The sequence below is a fragment of the Trichomycterus rosablanca genome, chromosome 5 (assembly GCF_030014385.1).
Source record: "Trichomycterus rosablanca isolate fTriRos1 chromosome 5, fTriRos1.hap1, whole genome shotgun sequence".
Lineage (NCBI taxonomy): Eukaryota > Metazoa > Chordata > Actinopteri > Siluriformes > Trichomycteridae > Trichomycterus > Trichomycterus rosablanca.
This window is the reverse complement of record NC_085992.1, coordinates 38,784,503-38,810,036: the sequence shown is the minus strand read 5'-3', so window position 1 is coordinate 38,810,036 and position 25,534 is coordinate 38,784,503. Positions and strand designations below refer to the sequence as shown.

At 40.1% G+C, this 25,534-nt stretch overlaps 1 protein-coding gene across 1 annotated transcript in view; it reads right to left on the bottom strand.

Moving 5' to 3' along the window:
- pcdh15a (protocadherin-related 15a) overlaps positions 1–25,534 on the bottom strand; it is a 483,603-nt gene that overhangs the window by 149,362 nt on the left and 308,707 nt on the right. Inside the window, exon 18 of the mRNA XM_062995172.1 lies at positions 13,948–14,041. Coding sequence (XP_062851242.1) covers positions 13,948–14,041 — 94 coding nt within the window. The remainder of the gene's footprint in view (positions 1–13,947; positions 14,042–25,534) is intronic.

Below are 25,534 nucleotides of genomic sequence, written 5' to 3'. Positions count from 1 at the left end.
TAACCAAAATGCACTCAATACGTAAACACTTCAAACACTGTCAGCACACCACACCTCAGAAAAGTCTGTTACACTAATGTAATTGCTGTATGATTGCTAGGACCTCCTCATATTGCCCCCTACATTTCATACGCTACATGTATAAAAAATGTTAAATCACTAAACACAAACCTTACATTTTGCATGTTACACAGGAGATGGCTCATTTCACGGAAAATGGCTCATTTCACGGTCCGTGAGGCAATATTCACGGCCGTGAATTAGGTAGGGCCTTACTAATAATACATCAGATCAAGAGTCAATAAATGGTTGGTAATGTGGTGGAGAGAAAGTAACAAAATTTATAAAACTAATAAATAATAAAACTTTTATTTGAAACTTTCTCAGTACATGCTGAGTACATTCTAGATTCCTGATGCCATTCTGGCACCATGTTACATAGATAATTCTGTCTCAGTGAACCTCAGGCATAAATACTTGAATATTCATAATGAACACATAAAGAATCAATTATTTCTCATGTTCTCACATGATGAATAAACCTGGGGGGAAGTAAAATGCAGTGAAATATCTGTGTGCCACTGGGATACCAACATGACTAATGGAGTAATTGAAAACGTTACAGGGGAGATAGTAAATGTTTCCCTGGAAGCTGAATTTATAATAAAAAATAATAAAATAAAAAATATTCACAAATGCAACAGATTGATAAGCATGAATTAAACGCTTCTTTTATGGCCCTGTAAAGAAAAAAAAAGAACGTCTCTCCGAACTTGATGAAAAATGGTCAATCATTATTACAAGAAGCAGTAGCAAGATACATGGATGTGACTCTGGTTCAGCAGAGCTGGACTGAACACCCAGTAACTGAAGAACACACCATATATACATTTGAAAATACTGCCTACCATTTAAGCTCTTCCTGTGAAGGATGTGATGTCAACTGTGTATTACTAAATGGAGTGCAGGCAAGATGAAACTGTCACCTCAGTTCTAATTGTGTTTTTGTCACTTTCATGTCTGATTTTCATGATGGTTGTTGATCACTCATTAGCATAATATCTTTAAATTGATTAGAACTTCTGGTTCCCACAGTGAGAGCTGTTACGGCCCTTCCTGCTCCGCTTTTTCATATGCTAAATAAGCCAAATGGTCTCTACAACTTTGAGAAGAGACACCCTGGTTTAGACCTTGATTATGATAATAATGCCATCGAGTGCATGTCATGATGTAACTTATGTTGTTTGTTTCCATTCCTTTTTTTTGTTAGTTCACTTTAAGAAATACAAGGAGAGACACACACAGACTCTACACAAACACACACAGACTTTACACAAACACACACAGACTTTACACAAACACACACATATACTACACAAACACACACCACACAAACACACACAGATAGTACACAAACACACACAGACTCTACACAAACACACACAGACTCTACACAAACACACACATATACTACAAACACACACAGACTCTACACAAACACACACATATACTACAAACACACACCACACAAACACACACAGATAGTACACAAACACACACAGACTCTACACAAACACACACAGACTTTACACAAACACACACAGACTTTACACAAACACACACATATACTACACAAACACACACCACACAAACACACACAGATAGTACACAAACACACACAGACTCTACACAAACACACACAGACTTTACACAAACACACACATATACTACACAAACACACACCACACAAACACACACAGATAGTACACAAACACACACAGGCTCTACACAAACACACACAGACTTTACACAAACACACACATATACTACACAAACACACACCACACAGATAGTACACAAACACACACAGACTCTACACAAACACACACATATACTACAAACACACACCACACAAACACACACAGATAGTACACAAACACACACAGACTCTACACAAACACACACAGACTTTACACAAACACACACAGACTTTACACAAACACACACATATACTACACAAACACACACCACACAAACACACACAGATAGTACACAAACACACACAGACTCTACACAAACACACACAGACTTTACACAAACACACACATATACTACACAAACACACACCACACAAACACACACATATAGTACACAAACACACACAGACTCTACACAAACACACACAGACTTTACACAAACACACACATATACTACACAAACACACACCACACAGATAGTACACAAACACACACAGACTCTACACAAACACACACAGACTTTACACAAACACACACATATACTACACAAACACACACCACACAAACACACACATATAGTACACAAACACACACAGACTCTACACAAACACACACAGACTTTACACAAACACACACAGACTCTACACAAACACACACAGACTCTACACAAATACACCACACAAACACACACAGATAGTACACAAACACACACAGACTTTACACACACAGACTTTACACAAACACACACATATACTACACAAACACACACCACACGAACACACACAGATAGTACACAAACACACACAGACTCTACACAAACACACACATATACTACACAAACACACACCACACAAACACACACAGATAGTACACAAACACACACAGACTCTACACAAACACACAGACTAAAAAAAACACACACAGACACTACAAAAACACACACTACACAAACACACACAGACACTACACAAACACACAATACACAAACACACACAGACACTACACAAACACACACTACACAAACACACACAGACACTACACAAACACACAATACACAAACACACACAGACACTACACAAACACATAATACACAAACACACACAGATACTACACAAACACACAGACTCTACACAAACACACACAGACACTACACACACACAAACACTACACTCACAGACACTACACAAACACATAATACACAAACACACAAATACTACACAAACACACACAGACACTACACAAACACACATTACACACACAGACACTACACAAACACACACAGACACCACACAAACAAACACAGACCCCCACACAAACACACACAGACACTACACAAATATACTACACAAACAAACACAGACTCCACACAAACACACACTACAGAAACACACACAGACACTACACAAACACACACAGACACTACACAAACACTACACAAACAAACATAGACCTCACACAAACACACACCAACACTACACAAACAAACACAGACTCCACACAAACACACATTACACAAACACACACAGACACTACACAAACACACACAGACACCACATAAACACACACAGACACTACACAAACACACACAGACACCACACAAACACTGCACAAACACACATTACACAAACACACACACAGACACCACACAAACACTGCACAAACACACATTACACAAACACACACACAGACACTACACAAACACACACACAGACACCACACAAACACACATAGACACTACACAAACACACACAGTCACCGCACCGCATCAGGACCTCCACTGAAATCAATCAACATTAACAAAATTATAGCTCTTTAAAAAGAAAAGTACTTCAGTTATTGGAGAAGCCAAACACACACACAGAGTAAAATGAGGTGCTATTCGGCCCTAAACTTGGCAGAGACTGTCAGGACCAAATCCTGAACTAGCTGAGGCTTACCGATCTCAACACTGATGTGAAGTGGCAGCAAGTATGTTCAGGTTACTCTCACCCCAAAGGCAAACACACACAGTACATGTATAACAGTCACACACACTGCATTATAACAAAAATAGGTCATTTAAATTATTCCAGAATCTCTAAGTGGTTGAAATGTCAACTTTATTATTTTTTCTTGGCTTTTAAAATGCACTGCGGGCACTTAGGTGGCACAGCAGTCTATTAAACACAGATCTTGGTTTGAATCTCAACAGAACTATCAGCAGTTGAGCTTCTACACAGACATTGGTTACATATGATCAGGTGCAAAGCTCTGTAATGAACTCTGAATGACACCTTGTCAGTGGATTCCTGCCTTGCACTTGGTGCAGTAAAAATGGACCCAGTGTAACCCTGATCAGAATAAATAAAATATTGTGGGCTGCATATTATTTAGTAAACTCTATATATTTTGACCACAGTATTTGTAAATTGTGTCTTCGTACTTGCCCACAAGAGACAATCGATAAAGCAGCATCAGCAACTTGCAGCCTGTTAGTGTGGACGCAGAACAACCTTGAGCTTAACCTTGGCTAAGCAGAAAATGATTTTTTAGGATTTACTGTGCAAATGTTTATCTACAATATAGATGTCCTATGAAAATGTAAAACCTTTTTAAAATTATTATTATTTTTTAACCCTAACCCCTAACTCTAAACCTTAACCCTGACCTAACTCTAGAGTAACATTCTAAACTTAAAACTGCCACTGATTGTAGTCTCACACAGTCTGGCAAAAGTTGGGGAAAAATAGAGCCCATGTCCAATTACAAGCCGAAACCTTAACCCTAACCCTTAACCCTAACCGTAGTTACATGCTAATCTTACAACCACCATTGATTGTAGTCTCACCCAGTCTTAGTCTGGGGACAGTTGGGGAAAGAAATAGAACCCTAACCCTTAACCCTGACCCTGAACCTTAACCCTAACCCTAGAGTTACATCCTAATCTTACAACCACTACTTACTGTAACCTCACCCAGTCTTAGTCTGGGGACAGTTGGAGGAAAATAGATCCCAAACCCTAACCCTTAACCCTAACCCTAGAGTTGCATCCTAATCTGACAACTGCCACTGATTGTAGTCCCACCCAATCTTAGTCTGGGTGCAGTTGGGGAAAAAATAGAGCCCTTACCCCTTACCCTAACCCTAATCCTAGAGTTACATCCTAATCTTAAAACTGCCACTGATTGTAGTCCCACCCAATCTTAGTCTGGCAACAGCTGGGGGAAAAAATAGAACCCAAACCCTAAACCCTAACCCTAGAGTTACGGTACATCCTAATCTTACAACAGCCACTTATTGTAGTCTTACTCAGTCTTAGTCTGGGTACAGTTTGGGGGAAAAAAAACAGAACTGTAACCCTAACCCTTAACCCTAAACCTTAACCCTAACCCTAGAGTTACATCTTATTTTTACAACCGCCACTTATTGTAGTCTCACCCAGTCTTAGTCTGGCAACAATTGGGGGACAAAATAGAGCCCTAACCATAAACCCTAATTCTAGAGTTACATTTTAATCTCAAAACTGCCACTGATTGTAGTCCCACCCAAAAAAAAAGTATAAATAAAAAAGGAATACAGGTAATCTAGTTTAAGCGTAATGGTATTGTCTATTTATCTGCAGTCGCCTTAATTAAAACTTTTAGACCTTAACTAGAAAAATGATCTGAAACTCCTATTAGAAACTTTTCCTGTAAAATTCATTTTAATGGACATTTAATGGATATTTTATTTAATGTATAAATATTTGAACGATATTGAACTGAATAGTGTTGAATTATTCCTTTATGAAGGTGTTAATGGCAGGATGTAACACACACACACACACACATTTAGACACTACCCTCCATCATCAAAGCTTTACATCGGACAAATATGCAATCAGGCGAGTCCCTGAATGGCCCATTAAATGTCATATTTGTGTACTCAGAACCAGCTTCTGTCATCCTGCATGTTCCCCGTCATTCTTCACAATATACACATTACAATTTTCATACACATGGTTATTTGCTTTAATCGCTTTGAATTAGACTGAACATATGGCATACGGAATTGGTGCATGAGGCACAGAATGCGTGGGCAACAGTCTTTGCAACCAAAGAACCATCTCTTCTTTTTCTTTTTTTTCTAATCATGCTCTGCTGCTTAATACATATTTTTTAATAACCCCCTAAAACATGGGACACATAAAAAGAACGCCCTTATTTGTCATATATACAGTACATATACCAGTGTACAGTACTATAAAATTGTTTTTCCGCACATCCCAGCTTGTTTGGAAACTGGGGTCAGAGCAAAGGGTCAGCCATGGGACAGCGCTTCTGAAGACAGATGTAAGCGCCTTGCTCAAGGGCCATAGTGGCTGTATAGCAGAGCCTGGATTCAAACAATGTTCCTATTAATAGCCCAAAGCTCTACCCACTAAGCGACCACTGTTCCAAGTGGTCATTATGATTTTAGCCCATCGTGTCCAGGCAGACACCGGTCAGCTTACAGCATGTGAGATTCGAATCCTGGATTTCAAGATCTCAGCGGTAGTGGGCTAGCGTGCTTTACTGCTGTGCTACCTGAGCACCCACATAAGTAAAAAACTAATAGGTAAATGTTTGTATAAGTAGTAAACAACATAGTTTTGGGCAACATTGGCAACTTATTAGCCACTCATTGAGGTGCTGATTATATTATCTTAATTATACCTGTTCCTAAATAATAACCAATGTCTTCTGTAAAATAAATAGTAAAACAATTGTGATTGTTAAATACACAATTATTGTATCTACAATTAGCTGTAACTGGTTTTCATTAGGGAAAGTGGTAGCTTAGTGGATAGACTTTTGAGCTATCAACTGAAAGGTTGAGAGTTTGAATCCCAACTCTGCCATGCAGCCACTGTTGGGCCCATGAGCAAGGCCCTCAACCCTCTCTGCTCTAGAAGCACTGTACAATGTCTGACCAAAGCTTCCGAAAACAAGCTAGAATATTTGAAGAAAGAATTTCGTTGTACTGTACATCTATACACCGATCAGCCATAACATTAAAACCACTTCCTTGTTTCTACACTCACTGTCCATTTTATCAGCTCCACTTACCATATAAAAGCACTTTGTAGTTCTACAATTACTGACTGTAGTCCATCTGTTTCTCTGTTTCTCCCTGTTCTTTAATGGTCAGGACCCCCACAGGACCACCAAAGAGTAAGTATTATTAAGGTGGTAGATCATTCTCAGCACTGCAGTGACACTTACATGGTGGTGGTGTGTTTGGTGTTATGCTGGTATAAGTGGATAAGACACAGCAGCGCTGCTAGAGTTTTTAGACACCATGTCCACTCACTGTCCACTCTATTAGACACTCCTACTTGGTTTTTGTCCACCTTGTAAACGTAAAGTCAGAGATGATCACTCATCTATTGCTGCTGTTTGAGTTGGTCATCTTCTAGACCTTCATCTGTGGTCACAAAACGCTGCCCATGGGGCGCTGTTGGCTGGATATTTTGGTTGGTGGACTACTCTCAGTCCAGCAGGGACAGTGATGTGTTTAAAAACTCCATCAGCGCTGCTGTGTGTTATCCACTCATACCAGCACAACACACACTAACACACCACCACCATGTCAGTGTTACTGCAGTGCTGAGAATGACCCACCACTCAAATAATACCTACTCTGTGGTGGCCCTGTGGGGGTCCTGACTATTGACAAAAACAAAACAAAGCATGCAGAGAAACAGATGGACTACAGTCAGTAATTGTAGAACTACAAAGTGAGGCTAATAAAATGGACAGTGTGTGTAGAAACAAGAAGGTGGTCATAATGTTATGTCTGATCGGTGTATATGACAAATAAAGACATCTTCTACGGTCCTCAGTAGTTTTACTGAAAAATCAAATGATTTAGAAATGTGACGATTGAATTTAGAAGCACTACTCTGTATTTACAGGTGAAATGCTTGATAAAATGCCAACCAGAGCCTAACATGCAACCTCCAACAACCTGGCAGATGTTGCACATTCTAATGACTAGCCCAGTACTTTAATCACTGGACTAGAAACTAGGTTGCCAGTTCAAGCCCCGCATAAAATTTCTTAATGACTAGAAATGTAATTACTATCCTGTGTTCTAGGGTGGCAGCTGGCACAGCAGGTAGAGCAGGCACAGCATAGCAACAAGGTTATAGAGGTACCTGAGTTCAGTCCTCACATCTAGTTGCTGTCTGTGAGTAGTTTTACAGGTTCTTTTCATGAGTTGTACTTCCACCTCTCGAAAAAACATGCAGAGGGTAAAATAGCTGCACTAAATTGCCTCAGTGAGTGAGTGAGCAAGCGAGCGAGTGACTCAGCGAATGAGTGAAGTGATCAATAATATGTTTCTGCAGATCCCCCTTAACCCAGCAGGCCAGTATAAATCAGTAAGTAAAAATAAATAAAAATAATTAAAAAAAGTACTTCATATTCTAAAGCAGTGGTCAACCTTTTTGAAACTGAGAGCTACTTCAAGGGTACTGAGTAATACAAAGGGCTACTTGTTTCATACAAACTTCCTGAATAAGAAAGTTGCATGGTTCACCTTTAATAAAATTATTGTTATTAATAAGGAGAATAAATATTCATATATGTTAAGAGACTGTCTGATCACATGTTAATGTTAATGATTCCTCAAAATAATTATTAGCAGTGATTTACCATGGTAGGAAACACATATAAACAGATATACTGTATTTAAATTCACCGATCAGCCATAACATTAAAACGACCTTATTGTTTCTACACTCACTGTCCATTTTATCAGCTCCACATACCATATAGATTACTGACTGTAGTCCAACTGTTTCTCTACATACTTTTTAGCCTGCTTTCACCCTGTTCTTCAATGTTCAGGACCCCCACAGGACCACCACAGTGCAGGTATTATTTAGGTGGTGGATCACTCTCAGCACTGCAGTGACAATGACATGGTGGTGGTGTGTTAGTGTGTGTTGTGCTGGTATGAGTGGATCAGACACAGCAGCGCTGCTGCAGTTTTTAAATACCGTGTCCACTCACTGTCCACTCTATTAGACATGCCTACCTAGTTGCTCCACCTTGTAGATGTAAAGTCAGAGACAATCACTCATCAGTTTTCACAGGACGCTTCCCACATGGCGCTGTATATATTTTTGGTTGGCGGACTATTCTCAGTCCAGCAGTGACAGTGAGGTGTTTAAAAACTCCATCAGCACTGCTGTGTCTTATCCACTCATACCAGCACAACACACACTAACACACCACCACCATAGTCAGTGTCACTGCAGGGCTAAGAATGACCCACCACCCAAATAATACCTACTCTGTAGTGGTCCTGTGGAGAGTCCTGACCATTGAAGAACAGCATGAAAGGGGGCTAACAAAGCATTCAGAGAAACAGATGGACTACAGTCAGTAATTGTAAAACTACTAAGTGATTTTATATGGTAAGTGAAGCCAATAAAATGGACAGTGAGTGTAGAAACAAGGAGATGGTTTTAATGTTATGGCTGATCAGTGTATATAACATTAATTATTTCTGTTATGCTTAATCTGTTTCAATATTTGAAAGTCAGAGTTATCACAACTGCACATAACCAGATTTTGGTCCAGCTGCTCTGTTAAGATCCTAAACATAGCTGACACTCTTCTAATCATCGTACTTGCCCCCACTTATTGGAGAGAGTGAAGATGGAGCCTATCCCAGCTTTTCAGTGGCCGCAAGGCACACAGTAACACCCTGGACAGGGCGCCAATCCATCGCAGGGCAGACACACACACACATACATACACACACCCATTCACCTATAGGGCAATTCAGTGTCTCCAATTAACCTGACTGCATGTTTTTGGACTGTGGGAGGAAACCGGAGCTCCCGGAGGAAACCCACGCAGACACGGGGAGAACATGCAAAGTCCGCACAGAAAGGACCCGGACTGCCCAGCCTGGGGATCGAACCCAGGACCTTCTTGCTGTGAGGCGACAGTGCTACCCACCGAGCCACCGTGCCATGCTATATTCAGTATTGTCATTTTCAAATCTACATCAATGCAAGTGTTATTCACTTAAAAAGAACAGCAACACAAATCCCATTTTTAAACAAGGCTTAATAGTCACTTGTGCTGTTTTTTGCGTGCGACTCACGTGGTCCCTGCAGGCAACCAGGTGCCATGGGCACCTTGTTAGTTACCCCTGTTCTAAAGTGTTTTCTGTATGATTGGTTATTGTAATTCTTAGTGAACAGTTTCCATTGCTGGCATTTAGTAAACGCTTTTATCCAAGGTGTCTTAATACAATTTGGGCAGCTGAGTGTTAAGGGCCGCGCTCAGGGGCCCAACAGTAGTACCTTGACAATAATGGGGCTTGAACCATCTGAACTTAAGATTAACAGTCCAGTACATTTACCACTGAGCGACCACTGATCAACTGAATGGCTGTAAAATGAAGCACCTGTAAGCAGTGCTTTATAATAAGTGTGTGTACGTGTGTGTGTGTGTGTATCCAGTCATGACAACCTGACACTTCTACAGGATATGATGTGTCAAAACTATCTCTTGTCCTTTTAAAAGCTAATTATATTGCTGTTAGGAGTGGGAGTGCTGGCCTGATTACAGTACAGCAGGTGCACCACGTCACCTATCAAAACGGGCTTGATAAATGAGCTGCTAGTTTTTATTTATCATTTCCACGCGCGCCGTCGGTCTCACCAACTCGACCCGCGACACATCGAGCAGATAACGCCTGAGCAGGCGCACTTTTAAAGGTGAGTGCTTTTAAGAAGCTGGGTTTCCATTTAATCTCATTAAAAGAGAAATGAAAGGATGTCTGACATCGGCGGAAACGCAAAGTGAATGAAATACGTGAGTTAATGAGTGCTAACGTTACCTGGGCTTGGATTTCATAGACAGCGAGAGTGCGTGTGCGCGGATTTGCATTGCAAATATTAGCGTTAAAGCATATGAATTAAGTTGATTGATCGTGCTGTTATCAATTTTAATAGGAAAGTAAAAAGTGAAACAGAAGGACGGAAAATACATGAGAGAGAGAGAGAGAGAGAGAGAGAGAGAGAGAGAGAGAGAGAGAGAGAGAGAATTTACTGTCAATGAAAGGCATAAACACCTATGAGAAATTGCCCTATTAAGACCAGTGATTAAATGAAAGGATTTTTATTCGGTTATCAGAGCTTGGCAGAAAAGGTGCATTCACATTTAATGAAGTGCACAGTGACCGTTAACCCAGCCAGAATCCTCTTAATAATGCTGGCTTCACTTTTATCCCATAAAACGTTCCAGCTTAGGTGCACAATCGTGTGAAAAATCTCAGTGAATCATTTATGAAACAACTACATTAACACTCCACTCCACTTTACCCATAGATCCAGGGTTTACCAAAGCAATCTGAGGCTGGGAGTCATGGAGAGCATGACCAGCACTTTGTAGTTCTACATTTACTGACTGTAGTCCATCTGTTTCTCAGGACCCCCACAGGACCACTATACAGTAGGTATTATTTACGTGATGGATCATTCTCAGCACTGCAGTGACACTGACATGGTGGTGGTGTGTTAGTGTGTGTTGCGCTGGTATGAGTGGATCAGACACAGCAGCACTGCTGGAGTTTTTAAATACTGTGTCCACTCACTGTCCACTCTATTAGACACGCCTATCTAGTTGGTCCACCTTGTAGATGTAAAGTCAGAGACGAGCACTCATCCATTGCTGCTCTTTTAGACCTTCATCAGTGGTAAAAGGACGCTGTCCACGGGATGCTGTTGGCTGGATATTTTGAGTTGGTGGACTATTCTCAGTCCAGCAGTGACAGTGAGGTGTTTAAAAACTCCACCTGTGCTGCTGTGTCTTATCCACTCATACCAGCACAACACACACTAACACACCACCACCATGTCAGTGTCACTGCAGTGCTGAGAATGATCCACCACCCAAATAATACCTACTCTGTAGTGGTCCTGGGAGAGTCCTGACCATTAAAGGACAGCATGAAAGGGGGCTAACAAAGCATGCAGTGAAACAGATGGACTACAGTCAGTAATTGTAGAACTACAAAGTGCTTCTATATGGTAAGTGGAGCTGATAAAATGGACAGTGAGTGTAGAAACAAGGAGGTGGTGATCAGTGTAGATTCTTTGAAGATTCCTGTTTTCTAAGTCAATTTTAATCACAGCAGCTTAAGAACACAGCACATGTTTAAACATAGGAAGTGCATATTAATTAGATAGAACTATTCACAATGTTATCTACACAACCATATCTGATAACCTATTTCTTAAGCCCAGCAGTGGGAATTCACAAATTGTTCTGTATGCTTAGTGATATCCCAAGCACATTTGTCACACTGCTGCATTCAGTGAAGTCACTGACACCTGGCTTTTAATAAGCCTGAGAACCATTTAAAGAAAGCAAAACGTAATTTTTATTTACCTGGTTTTGTGTTTTTTTTTTTTCTATATTTAAACAACCAAAACAGCCAATCAATATACGTTCACAGACAATTACAGGGTTTAAACAGAATTCCTGTTAGGGTACTGAGCAGTCAAGGAAAATGACAATTGTAATATAAATAGTACACATAAAAATGCAGTGTTCCTTACATTTACTTTGACTTATTTCATTGCAGAAGCAGACAGTATGCAGACAGTAACTTCAGTTCATTTATTAATAAACAACCATTCCTGCATTTCAGGCCTGCAACACATTCCAAAAAATAAGTTGTGACAGTAAAGCATTTACCACTTTGTAATGTTGCCATCAGTGATGGCATAGTTACTTTGAAAAAGTAATCTGATTTCTGATACTGAACTTAGCTACTTTATTGATTACTTGATTTTAAAAGTAACTAAGTTAGATTACAAGTTACTTTATTAGTTACATTCAGCAGCTGCCGACAACACCCCCTGCCGCCTCAACATAAAAAAAAAAAAAATAGCGGAAAACGGAGTCATCTGTTCACAAGTGTAAGTAAGATAAATAAAATAAATTTTTTTAAAGACAAATAAATAAAAAAAAGACGATAAATATCAAAAATTTTGGCGAGTGGGGTTTGTAATGAGTCTGTAACTATGGTGATATTACATCATCACGTCCACACGTCATCACTTGACGTTGGTAAAATGGCGGATGTAGTACGTAGCGGTGTTGTGTGCATACTGCATACTTCTGTACTGAAAGTATGTACTTTTTTTACCGGCCGAGTAGTGCATACTTCCTCCAATCTAGTACGTACTCTGTAAGTATGCGATTTCGGACGCAGCTCGTGACTTAATTGTCGCATAGGCCAGACGTCACTCCCCAAGACGCAAGAAGAAAGCAAAAATATATCTTTTTACTAAGGAAAATTACAAAAATAGTAACGCACAGTAACTTGGATAAGTAACTTTAATCTGATTACTGGATTGGAAATAGTAACTCGTTAGATTACTTGTTACTGAAAAAATGTGGTCAGATTAGAGTAACGCGTTACTGACATCAGTGGTTGCCATTCCTTTTCACCACACTTAAAAGATATTTTGAGGAGGACCGAGGAGACTAAGCGATTTAGTGTTTTGGGTTTTATTTGATCCCATTCTTCCTGCAAACACGTAAGATGTGCAACAGTACGGGGTCGTCAAAATTCTTCATACATTCTCTATTGGGGGTATTTCCTCTGGCCATCTTTGCTCATCAAAGACTCATGATTACAATTATTTAGTTTTTTCACCTCATTACTAGACCTAAATTGCACCCGTCCCAACTTTTTTTGGAATGTGTTGCAGGCCTGAAATGCAGGAATGGAGGTATATTAACAAATGAAATGAAGTTGAGCAGACAGAACATGAAATATATTGGGTTCAAACTGTCTGCAATGAAATAAAAGTCAAAGTAAATGTAAGGAACACTGTATTTTTACTTGCATTTTCCATACTGTCTCAACATTTTCTGATATGAGGTTGTAATTTTACTTGGGATCACAGTAGCCACAGTGCTCATGCCTTCATAAAGCACAGCCATGCTACTACATTCTGTAGCTGAACTATAGATGAAAATATAAAAGTGCGGAAACATTTTGAATGTCCCTCGTATTTTAAAAGTGGCCTGTCACTAAGACATCGCCAATAAGACGCCAGCTAAGCATAGGTTGTGTGCCACATACAGAAACTGGTGCAAGACTAGGCATTATGGTACATTTGGGTTCAATTACAAGAAACTTGGAAACTTACCCCTCCTGGGTGTCCATCGGAGGCAGTGACGATGAGACGGTATTGGTCAACGGTCTCCCTGTCTAGAGCTTTAGACAACAGCAGCAGGCCTATACTGAACAGGAAAGAGAACACGCTTACAATGATGCACTTACAATGCAGCTTCTACCCTACCCTACCAGTCCCTGCACCATAACGATGCACAGCAGATTTCGGTAAGCTTTCCAAATCACTCAGACAAGAAAAGATCCACTGTGTGTACTACAGTAGCTGTAACAGCTATGATGACTTGGGAACAAGGCTGACAGTTTGACAATGCATCACTTGACAATATTCACATGTTTCGCACATATTCCCTTTAATTATTTAAAATTGTCCAACTCCCCCATCCTTCCCCACTGCTTTGTCAAACTATGCAGAAGCATAAGACAGAAGAAAACTTCTTTCCCTCCTGAAATGAAGAAAACAAGCTTGTCATTAATTTGGAAAAGCTGCTGGCACTTAGCAACCATCCTCAAGCAACTCCATGTCTTTCATTTGCTAGTTTCAACAGCCGTATAATAGGAAAGCAGTCTGCACTGACAATGACAGCACTGTGCTGAGGTACTAAGCTGCACAGATGATGTAGTGGTTTGCTTCTGGTCCAGAAAGTTTGTATCTTCATACAATTGCTCACTGAAAACTCTTCGTATCTTCAGTTTTTGCTTCCTTCAGAGTTCTATTTTACGGAGCCCCCTAGGGGTCACTAGCAAAAAAAATATGTGAAGAGCAAAATTCGTACCCTCGGTTTAGTAATCCCTACATACAGATTTGTAAACTGTACCCTCAGTTTAGCAAAACTGTACCCATGGATTTGTAAACTGTACCCTCAGTTTAGCAAAACTGTACCCACGGATTTGTAAACTGTACCCTCAGTTTAGCAAAACTGTACCCATGGATTTGTAAATCGTACTCTTTAAAATCCGACCGCGGTCACGCTATCCGCACTAAAGGTTTTACTGTGCGTCTAAACCAGGGGTCCTCAAACTTTTTAACTTAAGGGCCGGATTACTGTTCTTCAGTGTTTCGGGGGGGCCGGACCACAGATGAAATAGTAAACACACCCCAAAAAAGCTATTTACTATGTATACTGGATGTATTGTCTGCTGTGTATAATTGTAGTATAATTTCACTTCATAATGATAATGCAGACATTTTATTTATTTTAATCATTTCCATTATCCCAACTCATACAGTGTTTCCCCAAAAATCAGTGTGAACTGTGAGTCTGCTTTTGCCTGACGAGACAGTAAGCATCAGGTTCCATATTTGTTACTGCCAGTCATAATAGGTAATAAGTGTTGATGAATGAGTCTGAATCTAGTTGGAGATTTAAGGTGTTTAAACGTTCCAGATCCTTGGATTCATACCAAACAGGACGTATACCAAACGAATTCTTCCCATTAGAAATAAAGGGAAAATAATTAATCCGTTCCCATGAAAAAAATCCTATTGTTATTGGCATATTATACGTTGATAGGGTTGTATAAAATAATTTATAAAACGGATAGTTCCGGTCCTAAAATCTGATTGGCTGAGCCGCGTTCGAAGCCGCTGTAAAATCACCTATATAAGCGCACCTGTCACCACCTCACATCATTCCATATTAATACGCCACTGAAAAGAAAAAGTACAAACTTGGTTGAACACTATTTTAAGTCATGTACTATACATGGAAATGTCCAGATTAATATAAACAGTAATCCTGATCATTAAGCGGGTGTTTCGTCCAAGAAATAGTGTAATAGTTTGCGAATGTTACGTTCGCCCTCATGTTGCCTAGCAATACGGCACACCGTTAACGCTCGTGTCTTTGTCTCGCGAGAGGTAAACAAGAGTAGCACACGGTGTCGTGACTCATTTTGACCCGTACAAGTTCTAGCACGCGAGTCGTATTCCAAACAAAGGTCGTATACCAAGTAAAATTGTTCGCGTCCAAACAGGACAATAATTCCTGAATCTGCATGTAGTTAAGAGCATTAGTTTTAATGAAATCAACACAGGACACAACGATTTTCATAATGAAATTCCATTTAACTGCATTTAACGCACAATCACTCCTCTCGCCGAACCCACCATGCTTGGAGCGCCACCCATTGGATCGCTGCCGTATAATCTACGGAGACTCCAGGTGGCCAATTTTTGTTTTTTCTGTTATTTTTTTTCCGCTATAATACTGTGAGTTTAAAGATGAACAGGGGCCAGACAACATGTATTGCTACAGTGGTTAAAGGGGCCGGTCAGATGAAAGCATCGGGCCGTAGTTTGATGACCCCTGGTCTAAACCCTGTTGTACGGTAATACAGTTGCGAAGCATTGAAAAGAATAAAGCATCTCTTTACAGTTTAATATACAAAACCTACCGAGTTCTGATGCGAATTGTTGAATTGTTATAGACCAATTTTAGAGGTCTAATTAAATAAGCAAATCAAATTATTCTCCATATAAAATTATAACTCCACTATATTCTTTAAAAACATTAACTCTTTAATTAATGAAATACATTTCAGACATTTCTTACTGTAGGAATCTGGAGTTATGGGATGGCAAACTGATAAAAAAGTCAAATCAAATTGTTATCAAATGCCACCCCCACAATCATAAAGAACACTAGTATTCGTCTTGTGATTTTGAGACAATTTTACTTTAGGAATTTAGAACAATATTTTCTTTCTGGTAAAACCTACATAAAGTGTCTATTCGATTGTTTTAAAACCACATTTTGAGGTCAAATAAAAAAATCAAATCAAATTGTTATCAAATGCCACCCATCCATTCATAAAGAACACTAACTCTAGTACTTATCTTGTTATTGTAAGACAGTTGTACTGTAGGAATTGAGAGTAATGGGATGGCAAACCTACGTAAAGTGAAATAAACAAAAGGATGTACAGTAGACCCTTGAGTTACGAACGCTTTACCATACAAACATTTCGGGTTACAAACGATCTTTTTCAACTTAACGTACGAACAAATTTCGGATTACGAATCGAAATTCGCGAAACACATGACGTCACGAACAAGTTGACTCAGAGAGTCTCTCTCTCGCTATATATACGGACAGTGTTTTTTCAGTGTTTTCTTTATATTTTGTAAAATTCTATATTAAAATGGCCCCAAAAAATTTGCTATTTGTTGTTGTATAATTACTCCTGCCAGTAGCTGTCACTGTGTATCAGACAGAGGGGACAGTGAGTGAGAGAGAAGAAGGCAGTTATTCTTTCGTGCAATTACACCTACAAAATACAACACTATTGAAATAAAGATGGACATAATAGAGAAATATGAGAGTTGTTGTTTCTGGTAGATACATTTTATAAAAAAAGAAGGAAATTTTTTATGGTGTATGGTACAGCACACGTTCTGTACTGAAATGTGGTGTGTGTTTTATGTACAGTGCAGTACTACTGTGTATTGTTTATTATTGTTTATTACAGGAATGTGCAGGGATGGACTGGCCATCAGCAGGGTCGGGAGTTTTCCTGGTGGGCCGCTCTGTATGTGGGCCGCTGAGAGAGTGAAAAATAAATTCTGTTTTTAAATATTCCTAAATAATAATCCTGAAGTGTGCATTGGCCCACCACAGTATCCTCACTGCATGTCCATTGGCCAATCACAGAAATGTCCCTCCCCCAGGATAAACCGTAATCAAAAAATACATATTATAAAACAGATAGTTCCGGTCCTAAAATCTGATTGGCTGAGCTGCGTTCGAATCCGTTGTAAAATCCCCGAAATACGCCCACACCTATGACCACCTCACATCATTCCATATTAATACGCCACTATCAGTTTGCACTGTCAGTGCAGAAACTTTCTGATGCAGGGTTGGAGGCAAGGGAAATTATGGCTGTAAATGGCCACCGAAGTGAATCTTCACTGCAGTCGTACTGGCACCCTAACTTCAGAGAGCTGCAAGCAGAAGCAGAAAAGTGCAGGAAACTGGACAACCTGTTTGGCACTACAGCATAGCCAAAGAGCAGAAAAGTAGAGTTCGAGTCCAGCGCCTCTGCTTCGTTAGTAACGCCGTTTAAGAAGAGACTGTGGGCCCATCTCAAATGTCGCCTATGCCCTACTTAGGGTACTTCCTAACAGTACAAAACATTTCTTTTAACAGTCACTGAATGATTAATAAGTAGTTATCTAAGCTACTGTTGGATACCAGGGGCTTTAAACCAGCCGTTTTAAGGACTATTTTTGTGAAAGTTCTATGATGTCATGTCCAACATAGTGCACTACACAGGGCAGTGGATATAATTTGAGATGGTACCATTAGTCTCTGCTCCTCAGTAAAAGTAAACACTATCTTGTCCTCTATAATACAGAAAGAAAAATGCAGTTGTTCAGGAAATTTTTTAGAGTGCTTATGTGCATAGCTCACATGGTTAATTTCCCTTGTCTACATATTAAAGTATTTACACGTGATTTATTTCTTTGCTCATCGGAGCAATGCGCTAATTTGGAACAAAAGTGAATCACGTGTGAATAAAAGTGCGAAAAAAGCATATTTACCAGTGTTAAAGGTTTAAAGACTTTATTTAAAGGTTTAAAGATTTTATTTCTTTCAATTTAATGAGACAGGATGGGGAAATCCAATAGAACCATTTAAGAAGCTGTAAACTTTAAGAAATTTTGTAGAATTTGTAATTGTGGGTGATAGATGGATAGAACTATTAATCCCAAAGGAAAGTGTTAAAATATATATAATTTATTAAAATAATTGATATATATATATTATTTCACCCCAGGGGGGTGATATGTGTGGCGTGATGTGCTTGTAGTGGGCTGGTCAAGAAAAACGTCCAGGGCTGAATTTTGTTCCCAGTCCAGCCCTGGGAATGTGTATTCTATAATTTAAGATTTAAAGGAAAACATACTTGTATTTATAACACAAAAGACCATTTAGGACATTGGAAAGGTTGGGGGGGGGGGGAGGTCTGGCACAGATTAAATCTATTTACATGATTTCTTATGGGAAAAAATAGGTTTAACTAACAAACATTTTGACTTAAGAACAGCCCTTTAGAACTAATTAAATTCATAAGTCAAGGGTCTACTGCATAACAAGTAGGTAGGAAAGTGATATAGGTTGGAATTTTTCTTTCTGATAAATTTTTGTGCATCAGAACTCGGTAGGTTATGTATATTAAGCTGTGAAGAGATGCTTTATTCTCTTCAATGCTTCGCAACTGTATTACGGTATAACAGGGTTTAGACGCACAGTAAAACCTTTACTGCGGATAGCGTGACTGTGGTTGGATTTTAAAACTGAGAGTACAATTCACAAATCCGTGGGTACAGTTTTGTTAAATTGAGGGTACAGTTTACAAATCTGTGGGTACGGATTACTAAACTGTAGGTACATTTTACAAATCTGTACGGATTACTAAACCGAAGGTACGGATTTTGCTCTTCACATATTGTTTTTTGTTATTAACCCTTAGGGGCTCCGTACTATCTCTCTTCCATAAGAACTAATTTCTGAAAGCCAGAATTGTCACCTAATGTCACTTAATTGACAATTATTGTTTGTAATCAAGGCGTTTATGCTTTAACAATAAAAAAGATCAAATGCCACTAATTAGACATTTTTTTTATATAACTGTGCTTTTATTTTGCAAACAATTTAAGGTCATTATAAACAAAACAGTCATCAGTGTTAACAGAACAATTCAGAGGTTGACATTAGAGTGTGCACAGTACAAGTTTAAAACTCATTACAGTGTCCTAACTAACCTACCGCCTATTCAAAAACAGTATATGGCCAAAAGTATGTGGACATTCCTTATTGTTAGGTTTAAATGTAACTCCATAGGGGCGACACGATGGCACAGTGGGTAGCGCTGTTACCTTACATCAAGAAGAGTCTGGGTCTGATTCACTGGCCGGGACACCAAGGGTCATTTCTGTGTGAAGTTTGCAAGTTCTAACATCAAGAAGTGCCTGGGTTTGATTCACTGGTCAGGACACCGAGGGTCATTTCTTTGTGGAGTTTACATGTTCTCCCCGTGTCTACGTGGGTTTCCTTCGGGTGCTCTGGGTTTTCCCCCACAAGACCAAAGACATGCAGTCAGGACAATTTGAGCTACTGAAAATGGCATGTGTGTGTATGTGTGTGTGTCCATCCTGTGATGAACTTGCAACCTGTCTGGGCTGTTTCCCACCTTTAAATGAATGAATGAAACACTATATTGATGCCCCCCGATCAGCCATAACATTAAAACCACCTCCTTGTTTCTACACTCACTGTCCATTTTATCAGCTCCACTTACCATATAGAAGCACTTTGTAGTTCTACAATTACTGACTGTAGTCCATCTGTTTCTCTGCATGCTTTTTTTAGCCCCCTTTCATGCTGTTCTTCAATGGCTACAAAGGACTCTCCCAGGACCACTACAGAGTAGGTATTATTTAGGTGGAGGATTATTCTCAGCACTGCAGTGACACTGACATGGTGGTGGTGTGTTAGTGTGTGTTGTGCTGGTATGAGTGGATAAGACACAGCAGTGCTGTCCTGACCATTGAAGAACAGCATGAACAGCATGAACAGATAAAGACATTCTTCTACTTTTAAATATATAGAACAAATAAAAAAAAAGATATTCAAGGGTAGAGTAAAGACAACAATTAATAGGATAAGAATAAGACAGGCACACAGAGTAAACAACGAAAAATAACAAGACTTGCCATTGCAAAGAGGTTAAGAGAATCGGCAGGTACAGTGCTTACATGCAGAACAATTAATGAGAAATGAGTTTCAGGCTAGATTAATTAGCTGGCTGGTGGTTAAAGCCTCGACAGGCTAGAGCAAAGGAAAACTGGTCCAGAAGTAACAGTGGTCTGGGATGTGACAGCCCATCATATAAACGTAACTGCTTAACAGTGTCATTACTTACTGTATAACTACCATGGGTTTGTAATTAACAGCAAATGCAGTGCTAGCCAACTACCACAGCTGACAAAACCCTGTGGTGAACGCATCAACAGCTCCGGCGATGCAGATGAAGAACCGTTATGGACTGATTTACTGACCAAGCACCACCAGCCCTGCTCTGTGGAGCAGTCGTCTCACATAAAGGCATGGTTAACTGCCTAATACGGGCAGATGTAGGCGGTTAAATCCAGCTGCTTCTCTCTCAAACTGCTGCAGCTGGCCTGGAGCCCTGTAACTCCCCACCTCTATACAAATCCGCGACATCATAAGCCCTTCTTCTGTCTTCATGTATATTAATGCAAGCCGTAGCAGAGATGAAGAACGGTCCAGTGCGCCCTAAACGTGTTCTGCTTGCACAAATCCGCTCGCAGTGAGCATCAGTAGGCCCAGAAGGAGGCCATTATCTACTTTAAGCCTACAGCAATAAGCATAGCAATGGGGAAGCATCCTCGAATGAGGTAACCGTTCCTAAGGGACATGTAGGAGGTATGGTGGTATATAAAGCATGGATGTGTGCGAGGGAAAAAATGCAGCGCGCTAAATGTCAGACAGACTAGGTCTTGTTAACACTGCCATCAGAGACGTCAGATATAGGGAGGATTTGATAGAGGAGATAACAGTAGTTCTGCAGCAGGCATGTCTATGTGAGAGAAAGAATCCAGCGTTCATTTGTATGCCTGGCACACTCAGCAAGACCGGCTTATTCCCCCAGACACAGATCGTCTATACGACCTCAATGTGATGAATTGAAGCTGTCCTTGGCAGCTTGTGAAATCACAGTATAAAACAGTGATTGAGATGCCACTATTACAGCATCACGACAAGGCTAAAAAGAAGGCCATGGAAACATATTTCGTGTTTTTATTAGTGTTACTGCATCTGTTTACCGATGAGAGGGGTCTATCTAAAAATGCTACCTTAATTGGCCCACTCTGATGCAAAGCGTTCTCGCTTACCAAGGACAATAATGAGAGTAGTGGAGGTTTTTAAGGTTGCAAAAGTTTCAATCCTTGGAGTGTTTTTACTAACAAACTCCCATCTAGACAGACTGCATATAAATGACAGGTGCAGTGTGCAGCATTTTGGCTTTTTCTCAAACTAAATAAGCAATTGTGAATCAATTTCACCTGCGCTGTGCAAAGGAAAGCGACAACAGATGCACTGATGTGGCAACAGCAAGAAAACCCACCAAAAATGGAATGGGTTTGCAGATGGTGGCCACAAACAATTACTCTCTTTTTATCCTTCCTGACTGATTCTTCTCTAGTTTTGTGTTTTTCTAGTGTCCTTTTCATTACTGGTAGGATGACTTGGTTCATGCAGCATATTCAGGTTGCACAGGAAGTCCAGCTACTCCAGGATGGAGACATAAAGCATGGAGAAGATACCCAGACATGGGCCGTTATCCATTAGAAGGGCATCAACCCAGCAGCAAGACCGGTATTTGGTATATTTGGTATATAGTCTTTGGAGTGTTTTTACTAACAAACTCCCGTCTAGACTGACTGCATATAAATGTCAGGTGTAGTGTGCAGCGTTTTGGCTTTTTCTCAAACCAAATAAGCAATTGTGAATCAATTTCACCTGCGCTGTGCAAATGAAAGCGACGACAGATGCACTGAAGAGGCAACAGCAAGAAAACCCATGAAAAATGGAATGGTTTGCTCTCTCCTCATCTTTACTGACTGATTCTTTTCTGGATTTGTGTTTTTCTAGTGTCCTTTTCATTACTGGTAGGATGAGGTGGTTCCTGCAGCCCATTCAGATTGCACAGGGAGTCCAGCTACCCCGGGAAGGTACATCCATACATGCCGTCCCAAGAAGGTTTGCTGTGTCTCCCAGCACAGTCTTAAAAGCTTGGAGAAGATACCCAGATGTGGGCCGTTATCCATTAGAAGGGCATCAACCCAGCAGCAAGACCAGTATTTGGTATATTCAGACAGTCTTTGGAGTGTTTTTACTAACAAACTCCCATCTAGACAGACTGTATATAAATGACAGATGTAGAGTACAGCGTTTTGGCTTCGTCTCAAACCAAATAAGCAATTGTGAATCAATTTTACCTGCGCTGTGAAAATGAAAGTGACAACAGATGCACTGAAGAGGCAACAGCAAGAAAACCCACAAAAAACTGAATGGTTTGCTCTCTCCTCATATTTACTGACTGATTTTTCTTTAAATTTGTGTTTTTCTAGTGTCCTTTTCATTACTGGTAGGATGAGGTGGTTCCTGCATCCCATTTAGGTTGCACAGGAAGTCTAGCTACTCCAGGATGGAGACATAAAGCATGAAGAAGATACCCAGACATGGGCCGTTATCCATTAGAAGGGCATCAACCCAGCAGCAAGACTGGTATTTGGTCTATTAAGAGTCTTTGGAGTGTTTTTACTAACAAACTCCCATCTAGACAGACTGCATATAAATGACAGGTGCAGTGTGCAGCGTTTTGGCTTTTTCTCAAACCAAACAGATGCACTGAAGAGGCAACATCAAGAAAACCCACAAAATGGAATGACTTCCTGACTGATTCTTGTGTTTTTCTAGTCTTCTTGTTATTACTGGTAGGATGAGGTGGTTGCTGCTGCCCATTCAGGTTGCACAGGGAGTCCAGCTACTTCAGGATGGAGACATAAAGCATGGGCCGTTACCCATTAGTAGGGCATCAACCCAGCAGCAAGACCAGTATTTGATATATTCAGACATGGCCATAAACAATTACTCTTTTTTTGTCCTTTACGACTGATTTTTCTTTGATTTTGTGTTTTTCTAGTGTCCTTTTTATTACTGGTAGGATGAGGTGGTTCCTGCAGCCCATTCAGGTTGCACATGCAGTCCAGCTTCTCTAGGATGGTACATCAATACATGCCACTGCAAGAAGGTTTGCAGTGTCTCCCATCACAGTCTTAAAAGCTTGGAGAAGATACACAGACATGGGCTGTTATCTATTAGAAGGGCATCAACCCAGTACCAAGACCAGTATTTGGTATATTCAGTCTTTAGAGTGTTTTTACTAACAAACTCCCGTCTAGACAGACTGTATATAAATGACAGGTGTAGTGTGCAGCGTTTTGGCTTTTTCTCAAACCAAATAAGCAATTGTGAATCAATTTCACCTGCGCTGTGGAAATAAAAGCGACAACAGATGCACTGAAGAGGCAACAGCAAGAAAACCCACAAAAATTGAATGGTTTGGTCTCTACTCATATTTACTGACTGATTCTTCTCTAGTTTTGTGTTTTTCTAGTGTCCTTTTCATTACTGGTAGGATGAGGTGGTTCCTGCATCCCATTCAGGTTGCACAGGAAGTCCAGCTACTCCAAGATGGAGACATGAAGCATGAAAAAGATACCCAGACATGGGCCGTTATCCATTAGAAGGGCATCAACCCAGCAGCAAGACTGGTATTTGGTATATTCAGACAGTCTTTGGAGTGTTTTTACTAACAAACTCCCGTCTAGACAGACTGCATATAAATGACAGGTGCAGTGTGCAGCGTTTTGGCTTTTTCTCAAACCAAACAGATGCACTGAAGAGGCAACATCAAGAAAACCCACAAAATGGAATGACTTCCTGACTGATTCTTGTGTTTTTCTAGTCTTCTTGTTATTACTGGTAGGATGAGGTGGTTGCTGCTGCCCATTCAGGTTGCACAGGGAGTCCAGCTACTTCAGGATGGAGACATAAAGCATGGGCCGTTACCCATTAGTAGGGCATCAACCCAGCAGCAAGACCAGTATTTGATATATTCAGACATGGCCATAAACAATTACTCTTTTTTTGTCCTTTACGACTGATTTTTCTTTGATTTTGTGTTTTTCTAGTGTCCTTTTTATTACTGGTAGGATGAGGTGGTTCCTGCAGCCCATTCAGGTTGCACATGCAGTCCAGCTTCTCTAGGATGGTACATCAATACATGCCACTGCAAGAAGGTTTGCAGTGTCTCCCATCACAGTCTTAAAAGCTTGGAGAAGATACACAGACATGGGCTGTTATCTATTAGAAGGGCATCAACCCAGTACCAAGACCAGTATTTGGTATATTCAGTCTTTAGAGTGTTTTTACTAACAAACTCCCGTCTAGACAGACTGTATATAAATGACAGGTGTAGTGTGCAGCGTTTTGGCTTTTTCTCAAACCAAATAAGCAATTGTGAATCAATTTCACCTGCGCTGTGGAAATAAAAGCGACAACAGATGCACTGAAGAGGCAACAGCAAGAAAACCCACAAAAATTGAATGGTTTGGTCTCTACTCATATTTACTGACTGATTCTTCTCTAGTTTTGTGTTTTTCTAGTGTCCTTTTCATTACTGGTAGGATGAGGTGGTTCCTGCATCCCATTCAGGTTGCACAGGAAGTCCAGCTACTCCAAGATGGAGACATGAAGCATGAAAAAGATACCCAGACATGGGCCGTTATCCATTAGAAGGGCATCAACCCAGCAGCAAGACTGGTATTTGGTATATTCAGACAGTCTTTGGAGTGTTTTTACTAACAAACTCCCGTCTAGACAGACTGCATATAAATGACAGGTGCAGTGTGCAGCGTTTTGGCTTTTTCTCAAACCAAACAGATGCACTGAAGAGGCAACATCAAGAAAACCCACAAAATGGAATGACTTCCTGACTGATTCTTG